The 14,429-nt window shown below is 44.3% G+C and overlaps 1 protein-coding gene across 2 annotated transcripts in view; it reads left to right on the top strand.

The window, feature by feature from the left end:
- LOC112255105 (filamin-B) overlaps window positions 1-14,429 on the top strand; it is a 90,967-nt gene that overhangs the window by 16,942 nt on the left and 59,596 nt on the right. For both annotated transcript variants that reach the window (XM_042324946.1, XM_042324947.1), the window contains exons 2-3: window positions 13,480-13,728; window positions 13,825-13,919. In XM_042324946.1, the coding sequence (XP_042180880.1) occupies window positions 13,480-13,728; window positions 13,825-13,919 (344 nt within the window). The remainder of the gene's footprint in view (window positions 1-13,479; window positions 13,729-13,824; window positions 13,920-14,429) is intronic.

Raw genomic sequence — 14,429 nt, 5'->3', positions numbered from 1 at the left:
TCGTATGTTTTACCCCAACACCACTTTCCAACAATTTGTATAGCAGACACTCATGCCAAATTGAAGCTTTTTGGAAATCAACAAAGCATGAGAAGACTGCCTCTGTTTTGGTTTGTTTGTCAATTAGGGTGTACAGGGTGAGTGTGGTCTGTCATGTTGTACTGTAATTTGGTAAAAAGACCATTTTACATTTGCTCAGCACATTGTTTTCACTGAGAATGTACTAGTCTGTAAATTATAATTAAGAGGATTTTCCCTTGGTTGCTGTTGATGCATATACATTTGTCTCCACTTTGGGGTGATCATTCATTGATTCCAAATATTGTGGAAGCTAAGGATGATAGAGTTTAAGCCTGTTGGAATTTGGTCTGTATATTTGATCATTTCATTGAGAATACCATCACCACAGGCCTTTCTGGGTTGGAGGGTTTGTATCTTGTACCTCATTCAATGTCATTTGAGAATCCAGTGGGTTCTGGTTGTCTTTAATAGTTGATTCTAAGATTTGTATATGGTTTTGTGTTCGAGCCCAACAGATTCTAGTGGTGGTGTCTCAGTCTGTGAGACATTCCCCCCCCCCGGTGCATCTCCCCTTTCAAACTTGTTTCCTTCCCCCTCATCGCCTCCTTTCTCCTTGACAACCCCTCCCTCCCATGGCCACCCTATTGCTTCTTTCAAACATGTTTTCTTCCTTTGCTTTGTAATTGAGCTTTATGCTTAAAGCCTGGTGAACCCGTATGGGGGGTGCGGTGGTGCTGCTGCTGTGTGACTGTGTATAATTCCAGGCCAGAAACCAACCCAGAGTGGTTTGTCATTTAACTTCTTGGCTTCAGTTAATGCATACAGCCAAATATACCGATGACACTGCAATCCCGGGCAGACTTTTTTCTCCCTTTTCCTGTAGTGCAGCAAACAATGATCCATGTAGGATTCCTCTAAGTCCTCCTAATTCCACACTAGATGGTTTCTAGAGCAGAGGACAGACACCGTGTGTGTGTGTGTATATATGGTGTTTCTATAGTAATATGACTCTTGACTTCAGGGCACTCTGACCGTTTTCACACTGGATGTGTAACCAGGCCAGCTCAGGAGTGTGAAACGCCCTTTTGTTGGCTTCGTCCCAATGTTCTGTCCTTGGCTGCGCTGTCTGTCAGGAGCCTAAAGCCCTGTCTAGACCTGACCGTTCATGTAGCTTTTATATATTCTGATCATAAGAGTTCTGCTCATGGCATTAGGAACACGTCTGTGTCCGGATTCCATTTTCCTGCGCTATATTCAAATTCCAGTGTGCCTTCTACAAATGGAGGATTAAGTCAAATATGATAACACAACTGATGGCTTTAGCTAACTAACTAGCCAACTAACCTCATGTAGCTAGCTAACTAGCCAGCTAACCTCCTGTAGCTAGCAAACAACGTTAAAGGGAGTGCAAACGGGTTGGCATAACTCGAGCCAAACAAATTGCTTACAAATGTTAGCTAGCTGGCTAGCATTTGATGCCAACAAACTTTTCTGGACACGTATTTCCTCCAACGTCATAATGTTACGGTCCAGATCCCATTGGTCCCAAAACAAAAGTTTTATCAGGGGATTTGTGTGAGGAGTACTGATGACGTCGCCCACTGCTTTTGGGAAGCCTGATTTGCATTCCTGACGACCACCTTGAAGTGGTCAGACAGATTGGAACACAATCAGACCACAAAGTAACTTTTGTGCGCCGAGACCCGTATTTTCAATGCGATCTTTGTATCCTGATAGCAGAAGCGGCATGTAAAGTGTAGACACGACCTTGGTGTCTGAAGGGATCTTTAGCTTGTTGGTGATTGTACCTGGGTCATTACAGTATTGGGACACATTTCATTGTGGACTCTCGCTAGGTGCTACACCAGGTATAATATTCCCTAAATAGTTCACTACTTTTTAACCATAGCCCATAGGTGTCTGGTAAAGTAGTGCATTATGTAGGGAATAGGGTGCCATTTGGAACAGACAACTCTCTTGTTTCTCTGTCTGCTGATACAATGCTGAGGCCAATATAGAGTACTGTTTTGTAGTTGACTTTTTCAGAATGGTCTTTGTGGTTTTGGGCACACTAGGATTCTAAATAAGTTAGTAGCAAATGTTCTGTGGGGTCTTGATGGGGGGAGGCTTTGATAAATGATTCAAGCATTGACTCAACACCCCGGCGAGGCCTTAACAGATACAGAATTACCCACTTCCCCAATTAACTCTAGGGTAGGATGTCCCCTACCAAGTTGAGCCTGTCCGTTTTATTCAGAACTTTAATTAAAGTGCAGTATCTTGTGTGTTAATATTAAAGTACCTTATGGTTAAGGGGAGGGGGATGTTTTTAACATTAGGCACTAACAATATTATCATGAGGGAGCCAGCAGAGGCGAGGAGGGTTGGTGTGTTGAGTTAGAGCTGTTCTGTTGCATTGTCTAGTTTTAACACCATGGGTGTTTTATAGGAGATGCGCTGGCCCTCTCCCGTGGGTGTTTTATAGGAGATGCGCTGGCCCTCTCCCGTGGGTGTTTTATAGGAGATGCGCTGGCCCTGTGGGTTTTTATAGCTGCCCTTCCCGTGGGTGTTTTATAGGAGATTGGCCTTCTCCCGTGGGTGTTTTATAGGAGATGCACCCTTCTCCCGTGGTGTTTTATAGGAGATGCGCTGGCCTTCTCCCGTGGGTGTTTTATAGGAGATGCGCTGGCCTTCTCCCGTGGGTGTTTTATAGGAGATGCGCTGGCCTTTCCCGTGGGTGTTTTATAGGAGATGCGCTGGCCTTCTCCCGTGGGTGTTTTATAGGAGATGCGCTGGCCTTCTCCCGTGGGTGTTTTATAGGAGATGCGCTGGCCTTCTCCCGTGGGTGTTTTATAGGAGATGCGCTGGCCTTCTCCCGTGGGTGTTTTATAGGAGATGCCTGGCCCTCTCCCGTGGGTGTTTTATAGGAGATGCGCTGGCCCTCTCCCGTGGGTTTTTATAGGAGATGCGCTGGCCTTCTCCCGTGGGTTTTCAGAATGAAGCTTCTAAACCACATTTCATTAATTATCCTCAATGGCTGTCAATCAGAACACTGCAGGTCTGTCTCGTTCTCTTTCCTTCCCTTCATACTCAGTGAGATCTAATGATGGTGGTTTAGGTGACAGAAGTTGCTGGGAGCTGTAGTCGTGTGACTGGACTGTTAATGGGGCTATGGGGGCGGGGCTCATTGTTCTCTTACATCCTCATTGGCTCCCCTGAGGTGGTGATCTCATCCGAGAGGAATTCCCTCCACTATGTACTACACCACACACAGCTCCAGCTTGGCAGTCCCCGTACTGTCCCGTGAAATCATACATGACCCACTCCATTAGCTGCTCGTCTGTCTCCCGCTCTGCAGAATGGCATGAGGAGAAACTGACTGCTCTCAGGGCAGGCCTGGTTAGAGCTATACTGAACCTAAATATCAACGCTGCATGTGACAATTTTCAACAATTCTACTGAGTTAAATGTAAGGAAATTAGTCCATTGAAATAAATTGGGGGGGCCCTAATCTATGGATTTCACATGACTGGGATGGGGTGCAGCCGTTCTAAGCCCACCCATGTGGGAGCCAGGCCCAGCCAAGCCAAGCCAATCAGAATTAGTTTATCCCCAAAAAATGGCTTTATTACAGACTAATCCCTCCCCCTCAACTTGATATCTGTGGTGTTGTGAGACAACTGCACATTTGATTGTCCCAAGCACAAAGTGCACCTGTGAAATGATCATGCGGGTTTAATCAGTATTGAGATGCCACACCTGTCAGGTGGATGAAATCTTGTTAAGTAAGAAATGCTTACTAACTAGGGATATAAGCACATTTGTGCATAACATTTTTAAGAAGCTATTTTAATTGTAATGGATCATTTCTGTGATTTATTTCAGTTCATGAAACATGTTAGATTCACTAGCTCCTGATGTCTCCTATTGTGCTAGCAATGACCTGGGGAATAGTTACAGGGGAGAGGAGAGGGATGAATGAGCCAATTGCTAACTAGGGATTATTAGGTGACCGTGATGGTTTGAGGGCCAAATTGGTAATTTAGCCAGGAACGTATAGACACCAGAGATTCTTCAAGTACCAACAGCTTTTCTGTTTGGAGTGTCTAGCTCTCTGTCTTCGTGAATAGCAGAGCAGGAAAGATGGTGCCGACAGACTTCTTACGTGCTCCAACCTGACTTTGCTATTTTGACCTTTTTTCCTGTTATTTTTTTGTATTTAAAGCTCACGCCGTTATCACTTGCCTTCAAGTACTTTTGAACTATGGATCAACAGCTACGAATCTCAACTCAGCTATTCCCTAGTTTACACTGGACCCTAATCCATTATTTTGGGCTACCCAAGTGACAATGCTGTAGAAGGGCTGGAATCCTTAGACCCACCCCATCCCCCTTTTTACATTTAAATGTTTTTATTGGACTAAGTCCAGATACTGGAGAACAAGATGGGCGAGCTCATTTCAAGAGTTTCTACCAACTGGATGTGAATTTGTAACTGGACAGCGGACTTAGCAACACCACAGGGGCGGACCTCTTTAAACAACTGGTCCACAGCTTCTGCTCACCGAACTACACTTTACATGTTGCGTCTTATTTTTGTTAAGTGGTAGTATGAGCTGAAAAAAAAGATACCAGGAAGTTTATACGCACAGTGTATTTGTCATTGTGTGTAAAAACCAGTGTTTTGAGTGAGTGTGCTGTTGGCTTGCTGCCAGAATTTAATGTTCATTTTTCTACCATAAACAGCCTCAACCGTTTCAGAATTTGTCAGTACATAAAACACCACCTCACAACCGCAGACCACGTAACCACACCAACCCAGGACCTCCACATCCGGCTTCTTCGCTCCTCGGGATCGTCTGAGACCAGCCACCCCGGACAGCTGATGACACTGGGTTTGGATAACTGAAGAATTTCTTCACAAACCGTCTCGGGAAGCTCGTTGTCCAGGGTCTTGACCCGACTGCATTTCGGTGTCGGAACTGACTTCAATTTGCAAATGTTTACCTTCGATGGCCGCTGGCACGCAGAAGTTTGTGGATTAATCCCGGTCTCAACTGGACCGGGCAGACTGACTGTATGGCGTCATGTAGGCGAGCGGGTTACTGATGTCAATGTTGTGAACAGAGCACCCCATGGGGGGGGGCATAAACTACGGACAACGAACACAATTTTGCATTTTATCAATAGTTATTTTTGAATGCACAGCGATACCGGGATTTGATCTTAAGTCCCATTGTCGTGCCATTCATCACCTCATGTTTCTGTACACAATTCCTGGAGTCTGAGAAATGTTCCAGTTCTACCATAATCACCAGACATGTCGTCCCATTGAGAAACTCCTGGTAGATACAAGACATTATCTGTAATCATCACGCCTGTCTATAACAGTATAGACTTCACATCCGTCCCCTCGCCCCGATCTGGGCGCAAACCAGGGGCGCTCTGCACACGTTAACAGTCACCCTCGAAGCATCGTTAACCATCGCTCCACAAAAGCCTCGGCCCTTGCAGAGCAAGAGTAACCACTACAAGGTCTCAGAGCAAGTGACGTCACCCGATTGAAACGCTACCACCGCTAGCTAGCTACATCTACATCCCACCACTCAGCGAGCTGTACAGGGCCGTAAACAATGTTCGCCCAGAGGCAGCTTTTATAGTGGTCTGAGACTTTAAAGTGGGGAGACAAATCCTTTTTAGCAACACGTCTCGTGCACCACAAGGCGCTAATACTGGACAAGTTTTAGTCTACCCATAGAAAGGCATGCAAGGCCCTCCCTCGCCTTGCTTTCAGCAAATCAGACCATGACTCCATTCTCCTGCTTCCCGTCTACAAAAACTCTAACCGAAGTACCAGTGACGGGCTCAGTATTGATGGTAGACAAAGCGGATGCTAAGCTACAGGATTGCTTCGCTAGCACAGACTAATGTTTCTGGGTGGGGATGCTGGTTCTGCCAGTACTTCATTACAGGACTGCCTGCTGGTTGCATCTTGGTCACATGGCTCAAATCCTCTGTTTTACTCTGCTTAATATCAGATAATATGATTTAGTTGGAGCTGTAAGATGAAAGCTGCTTGTATTAACTACCATACTGAAGGAGTAGATTGAGACTTTACAGAATTCAGGCTTAGTCTAAGCTCTTATTTATCGTCATGTAGTTAGTGGTTGTATTTGTTGGAACAGCGTTAGGTTGCATCCTGTTGACCGACTGCAGGTGGGGCCAGCAACACAACTCACCATGACATCAGACGGGAACCAGATTGTCCCGCTGTGGTGTGAACCAGTCAGCGTTTTAATTTAATTTTTGGGATACACAAATCGGATGCAGACGTTCCTATGTCGGTACATTTTTACTGTTGAAGAGTTAGGCTTTCTACAATGCTAAATTGACAGGCACTGTAAAATAGTGTTTCTCCAGTGTTTTCATAGACTTATGGTAAAAATTGTCTTTCATAACGTTTAGGTTTTCTAACTAACCCCGTTAACAGTAACAAGGTTAGGCTTTCTACAACATTTCACTCACATGGTCAGTGTACTCTGACGCACCAGACAGTGTCTGGATGAGACTTCAGTATTCCCCATTTTATTTCCTGACTAATTTTGTGCCAAATGAATGAACCTTGTCATGTAACATCAGTTAATGTCCTCTGTGTTATGTAGGGTAATACATTAATGTCTGCAGGTTATTGTGGCACGATCTTAGTCGCACACTTCCTGTCCTTGGAATGTTTCCTGAACTGAAGAAACACTAAGACGGTCATTGTTACAGCTCCCTCCCCCTTCTCCCCCTTCTGTAGTATGGATGTTGTCTAGGAGTGTTTGTTTGGTCTCCATAGCAACTGGGGGAGGAAAAAAAAAATAAAGCAGCTTCCAAAACCCCCTTCAATCGTTTATCTGGTTTGGAATTATGTGTTTGGAATTTGGAACGTAAAGTGGTGTTTGGAATTTGGAATGTAAGGGTTGTGCATGAGACATCTAAAGTGTTGGTTTCAACTCATTCATGACTCTTCCTGTTGGTGTTAGGACAGGTGTTGGTGTTAGGACAGGTGTTAGATGGGGCTGTTTTTTAACTGACCTGTTCTTACAAAGTGAAACAAACCTTTTTTTTTAAAGTGGATTAAATTGATGAAACAAGACTGTTACATATATTAAGACAAGTGTTAAGTCCAATTTATTTACAGTTCATTTGAATAGACAGGCACTCCTGCTGATGTAAATATCGCTTGTGAACAGCCGCCCGCTGTAAGGCAAACTGGTTCCTTCCTGTGGTTTTGATTTCCTTTCCAATCAGCGGAGTAAGGAGACTCTAGATTTAAAGGTCTATATCGTAGTTTGGACGTGGGCCTGTAGCATTCACCTCCCTAAAGTGGATTTCCAGATGTGATGTCGGCTCCCAGGACAAACTATCTAAACTGATGGGATGACTTGGATGTTTTCCACTGAAGAGCAGTGTTCAAAGACTATTTGATCTAACGTACCATACTGAGTCTTGTGTTTCTATACGGGTGGAGGCTGTTTTCCAGTCATTTCTACTACAGTTCATATTATAGCTTCACTCCCTGGACATTTAATTTCCACATTATCTAGTGGTGCACCAAGTGTTCTCTTTCCCTCGCTTGGTGCCCGACTGCCACTCAAGTCCAAACTAGTCGGTTCTGTTCTCCCCTGGCCTTATCCCATACACCTGGCTGGCTCACTGGCTGGGGTGAGAAAAGGACAGGATTTAGTTGAACCAGAATGAAACAATGGAACTGATTTGTCCTAGCAAGTTGTGTTCTGCTGAATTCAAAGACCTTGTTCCCTTTCCCCCCCACCCCCTGATTCTGGAAGCTATTTAGAGGGATAGTGTGAGATTTTGGCAATTTAAGCCCTTTGCTTTCACTTGCAGTTAGAAGTAAGTTGACGGTTTATGTAAACCATTGCTAACTAGCTTTGGTACAATGACTGGAAGTGGCGCTAACGCTAGTTAGCAACTTCCTTAACTTCACGCAGATGCATAAGTATCCATGGGTTCATCGGACAGAATCTGACACTCGCTTTAATTTTACGGCTGGGCCTTTAAGCTAATGAGCAAAATACTAACTAATTGATATTTGTCTCAAATCTGGTTATGAACTTTTTTTGAAAAGTATTTAACAGACTTGCCTAGTTAAGTGTTAATAAGGTTGTTGCCATGACGGCCTACCCCTGGGAAAATCCTCCCCTAGCCCGGACACCGCTGGTCCCATTATGCACTGCCCTATGGGACTCCCAACAATTCAAAATTACATGCCCCCATAACTGGTTTTAACCTCCTGTTTGATATTAACTTCTGTTTATCGACTTATTTAGGACTGCAGCAGGTCATAACTTGTTCAGTGGCAGAGTAATAAGGTTTATTTCATGAGCAGTCCCAATGACCCCCTAGCAGCTCAAATGTCTAGAGGAATGGTCTTTAGCGTTGCTAAATGTACTAATGTAAAGGATGAAATATCGTCCCCTCTGTCGGTGTACGTAGATGTGGTTCTTTTCAGTTACACCAAACGGAGCTGGCAGGGGTGTGATGTGCCCTAACCCTCTTAGTCCCCCTACATCCTCTGGGGAAGCCATGTCTACCAGGCCCCTAACCCTCTTAGTCCCCCTACATCCTCTGGGGAAGCCATGTCTACCACCTCTTCCCTTCCCCCTCTCTGGGCTGGCTGGGGACCAGGAACCGGGGGTTTGTGTTAATGGTTCAATGTGATTCTAGGACTCATACACATAGCAGTTCAGAGGGTCTCTGGCTATTAGCAGGAGAATTTCTCCCTTCTGCCTGTCATGTCAGCTCCCTTATCCTCTCTGGCATGCTCTGTCTGGCGTGCTCTACTCTCCTCCAGCAGTGCCTCAGACAGTGAGGCTCTGACTTAGTCCTGCCCTCTCTAAAGAGATGTTTGGCCTGCAGGGTCTTTCCAGTGAAGTTAGGTTAAATTAGTCATTCCCTCTGTGATGGACCATTAACAGCTGGGAGCCTTCCCAGCCTCAGAGCTGCTAGGTTAGGGATGTGAAACTCAATTACTGGGGGGGTGGGCTGATTTAATCAAATTAATGTTATTGATTCGTTAGGTACTCGGCGCTCACACCCCTCCAGGAATTGAGTTTGACGTCCTTGTTCTAGGTGGACAGTTAAGGCTGCAGCTGGAGACGATCCAGCTGGAGACAGTCCAACTTAGCAGGCCTCTGGTAGTAACATACTGTAGTTAGGAACAGCCGAGGATTCCCAAGGCGTAGCAACAACCGCACCAAGACATTTCCCATTAGAGGTACCGTAGTGTCAACTCTTTATTTTAGCAAACACCGCTGATTTGTCTACAGATTGACGAACCGTAACCTCAGCAAAGCAGTTGCTTATCAACAAATGGTCATTACTATCTGGACTATCCAGGTTTTTTTCCTCATTTACTCACCCAGGAGTGGCAGGTCGCCAGGTGTTTAGAGCGTTGGAGTAGTTAACCGAAAGGTTGCAAGATCGAATCCCCCCGAGCTGACCAGGTAAAACTGTCGTTCTGTCCCTGAACAAGGCAGTTAACCCACTGTTCCCCTGTAGGCCATCCTGTACATAAGTATTTGTTCTTAACTGACTTGCCTAGTTATAACTAGCATTTGTCCCGTGGAACGTTGGAAGAGGTTTTGTCTGTCAGTATGCACCACACACAGTATATAGACTTTTTGGGAAGAATGATGGCTCTTGGTTTCTGAAGAATAGGCTCTCAACCCCAATTTCAATACAAATGGGCTGTATTGCGGGGGGAGGGGCTGTATTGCCAAAGCAAGTGAAGTAGATAAACAAAAGTGAGAAACAGTAAACATTACTGAAGTTCTGAAAGAATACAGACATTTTCAACTGTCGTATGTCTATACTCTCTGTCACCATGGTGATGGCCACTTTCCACCCACCAATGTCTTTGACAGGGTAACTCGACACAGACCGACACAATAACACAGCTCTGGGGCAGACATGTTTGTTGCTCCTTGGGAAGTGTTCAAGGCCTTATTTACTTCAATTATAAGACAGATCTGTGAAATTAAAGTTTAGCTAGTACCCGCAGAGTTTTACTTTGTATTTTTAAAACAGAATTGTTTCTGAAGGGCCAGTCGCGTTAAATGACTATATTCCACAGGTACTTTATAGAGAACAAATGCTTTTCCTAAACTATGCTACATACACACGGTGATCCTGCAGAATAAACTGCTTCCTCTCCTGCTGTCCATCAGGCTCTAACAGAATGACTGTCTCGTAAACTACTTTTCATTTGAGCTTGTCAAAAAATAAATGATTTATTGGCATGTATGATAAGATACTACACTTATCTGTTTAGTGTTTATGCTGACACATGGTTGTGTACGTGGGTTTCTGCCTCGGTTGCCCCCCCCCGAGTCATTCTACACGTTCATATTGTCGTGAGCTCTTAGCCACAGCGTGGTCCATGGCTGGTCATGGAGGATCTGTTGGTATGCATTACAATACAAACTGGAGTTTAGGCTCAACTCCTCGTCATGCAGTGTATTGGGTCATCTGTCTCCGTGCTGTCTAAACCGGTACCAGACTATGGGGGTGTCAAACGGAGTCTATGGGGGGGGTTGTCAAACTGTCTCTGGGTCGTGCTAGGTCTTGGTCTTAATTTAACACATTGAAGCTGGTTTTTCATTTCCTTTCAGAGCCAGGTCAGCTACTATGGGCCCTGGTCTAAAGTAGTGCACTATATAGGGTGCCATTTCAGATGCAACCCGGTACAGCCCCTGCTATCAAACTGCCAGGGAATTTCAGAAAGTGCCTAGTCTCTCCCTGCCATATGCTCTCAAAGCAGTCTGCCTGTTTGGTATACATCTAGGGGCTCTGGTCTGAAGCCATACGATTCAAGCCAGTACTGTTTGTATTTATTAGCATAGTGAGAATAGTAATGGCCCCAGGACTGGACCCTGTGGAACTCCCCATATTTTATTTAAGTCATAGTAAGTAATAATTTGTTCATGACGCTCCACACAACTCTTACAGCCAAGAAGCTCGAACTAAAACAGAACCACAATGTGAAAATGTAGTTTAAATAGAAAATTTACATTTTGTACAAATGTGTTTTAATTCACACATAGTAAACACACACTGGGCTGTGTTGGGTAGGGTGTGTCATCAGCTGTGGGTTAGAGTTCAACTCCTGCTCTGCTCACACCATTGTTATGTGCTCGCTGACAGGATGTTTGGCAGAGATGGCTGATACTGTGTACACACACACACACCTTGAAGCGGTGTGAGTGGTGCAGTTGTGGACAGGGTGCAGCCCCTCCAGGTTGGGCAACGTTCTGCTCTGACCGAAAGATTGACAAACTGCCCAGCCCATCCCGTCTCTATATAGCAGTCTCTTGTTGTGGTAATGTGTATAATGAATTACACACCGCTTGAAGAGGACACCTATTGAATGGTTCTGTACTAAATGGCTCCCTATTCCCATAGGGCTCCAGTCAAAAGTAGTGCACTATATAGGATATATGGTGCTATATAGGACGCATCCACTGTTTGAACGATAAATCACTTCTGTAAACTGTTGTGACATAGCTGTTGAGCAATATTTTTCAACAGCTATCTGATTTCCCAACTGTTTTAGAGGACAAAATCTCTTTAAACTTCAAGGTTTAATTTTGTTCAATTTGTTTTTTGAACAACTGTCTACTTGTGGACCATGCCCCGAGTAATGGTTTTCTACCTGATGCTGTACAGCTACATGTGTAGCTCTTGCCAAAGTCAACGGTTTTCTTCCTTATCCGCAGTCTTCAGAGATGAGCTAATGGGGGCCCCCCCCCCTATTGAGATCAGTGAGTGAAGCTGTTTTGGTGTTGTTCAGGATGGCCTCACCAGTACGGTCTGAGGGAGAGCTATGATACTGTATGGGTTGAAGGTCATCTTATCCAGGGAATTTAAACTCAAGACGGTACAGTGCCTTCAGAAAGTGTTCAAACCTCATGGCTTAATCTACATTTTGTAACACTTTTGGAATTCAGGCTGTATATTTAACTAATATTCTCCTCCTACACACACACACTAGCCCGTAATGACAACGTGAACTTTGTTTTTAGAAATGTTTTGTTAATTTAATGTAAATCTAAATATTGCATTTACGTTAAGCATTCACACCCCTGAGTCAATACTTTGTAGAAAACCTTTTCTGGGTAAGTCTCTGAGTTTTCCACACCTGGATTGTGCAACATTGTTTTATTATTTTCAAAATTCTTCATGCTCTGTCAAATTGGTTGCTGAACATTGCTTAACAACCATGTTCAGGTCTTGCCATATGTTTTCAGTAGATTTAAGTCAAATCTGTAACTCTGCTTCTCAGGGATATTCACTGTCTTAGTAAGCAACTCGTGTAGATTTTTACATTGTTTTGGGTTATTGTCCTGCTAGAAGGTGACTTCATCTCCCAGTGTCTGATGGAAAGCAGACTGAACCAGCTTGTCCTCTAGGATTTCGCCTGTCCTTAGCTCCACTGTTTCATTTTTAATCCTGGATAAACTCCCAAGTCCTTAAGTACAAGCAGACTCATAACATGATGCAGCCACCACTGTGAAAATATGCAGTGTGGTACTCAGTGCTGTTGGCTTTGCCCCAAACAACTTTTTGTCCTGAATACTAAGTGTTAATTGCTTTGCCACCTTTTTTTGCAGTATTATTTTAGTGATTTGTTTAATGTTTTTGAATATTTTTATACTGTACAGGCTTCCTCTCCACTGTAATTTAGTACTGTGGAGTAACTACAATGTTGATCCATCAGTTTTCTTATTACAGCCATTAAATTCTGTTTTAGTCACCATTGGCCTCATGGTGAAATCCCTGAGTGGTTTCATTCCTCTCCTGCAACTGAGTTAGAAAGGAGGCCTGTGTCTTTGTGTACTGATACACCATGCTCAAAGGGATATTCAATTGTTTTTTTTCCCAATGGGTGCCCTTTGAGGCATTGGATCTCTCTTTGAAATTTACTGCTTGATTTAATGGACCTTACAATTATCTGTATGTGTGGAGTACAGAGTTGAGGTAGTCATAAAAATCATGTTAAACACTATTACACGCGCTGAGTTGTGACTTGTTAAGCACATTTTTACTCCTGAATGTATTTAGGCCATAATAAAGGAGTTGAATACTTACTGACTCGAGACATTCCAGCTTTAAAATGTTGTATTAATTTTAAAAACATAATTTCACTGACATTATGGGGTTTGTTTAGGCCAGTAACAAACTTGCAAAATATTTTAATTCCGTGTGGAAAGTCAAAAGGATGTGGACTTTCTGGAGGCACGATCTGTTTTGTCAAGAAAAATACTGGCATTGTCAAGACTCTCTCCTCCTTCTCTGTACTTTGTCTTCCTCTTGTTCCTCCCTTCATCCAGACAGTAAATGGTGTTTGTGGCTGTGAACCTAAAATCTTATCCTAGATCTGTCTTGCCCCCCCAGACTCGAAGGCCATAGTGGATGGTAACATGAAACTGATCCTGGGCATGGTGTGGACCCTGATCCTCCACTACTCCATCTCCATGCCGGTGTGGGAAGACGAGGTGGATGACGAGGCGGAGAAGAAGACTCCAAAGCAGAGGCTTCTGGGATGGATCCAGAATAAAGTGCCAGACTTGCCCATCAACAACTTCAGCAGAGACTGGCAGAGTGGCAAGGCCCTGGGAGCCCTGGTCGACAGCTGTGCTCCAGGTAGGTTCTGGGGGTCAGGGTGTGTTATTGGGTGGGTGTTTGGGATAAAGGTATTGATGATGTGAGTAGTTTTTATTGACATTGTTGTTTGTGCAGGTCTGTGTCCTGACTGGGAGACGTGGGACAACAAGCCCTCGGACAACGCCCAAGAGGCCATGCAGCTAGCTGACGACTGGCTGGGCATCCCTCAGGTGAGAATAACACTTGTCAGGGAGCCCTCTGGTCCCTGTGAGGCTGGGTCAGGGGTCCCTGTGAGGCTGGGTCAGGGGTCCCTGTGAGGCTGGGTCAGGGGTCCCTGTGAGGCTGGGTCAGGGGTCCCTGTGAGGCTGGGTCAGGGGTCCCTGTGAGGCTGGGTCAGGGAGCCCTGTGAGGCTGGGTCAGGGAGTAAACTACTGACAACATTTCTCCCAAATTGTCATTTAGAGCATTTATTTACAGAAAATGACAACTGGTCAATATAACAAAGCTATGGTGTTGTCAGACCTCGAATAATGCAAAGAAAATAAGTTCATATTTTTAAACACAGTGCTAATGTGTTAACTTAGGAAGCTGACAGTAGTTTATCGTATCAATCAATAAAAAATACACACCGCTTAACTATAAATTGTAAAGACAGATTCATAATTTTAGTGGTTAATTTTTTTTGAGTTGTATTTACCTACCAGGTGGGTGCAGCATTCAAACAATCAAAAGCGTTATTG

This window comes from Oncorhynchus tshawytscha, linkage group LG07 (genome assembly GCF_018296145.1).
Source record: "Oncorhynchus tshawytscha isolate Ot180627B linkage group LG07, Otsh_v2.0, whole genome shotgun sequence".
Lineage (NCBI taxonomy): Eukaryota > Metazoa > Chordata > Actinopteri > Salmoniformes > Salmonidae > Oncorhynchus > Oncorhynchus tshawytscha.
This window is presented reverse-complemented; position numbering and strand designations above follow the sequence as displayed.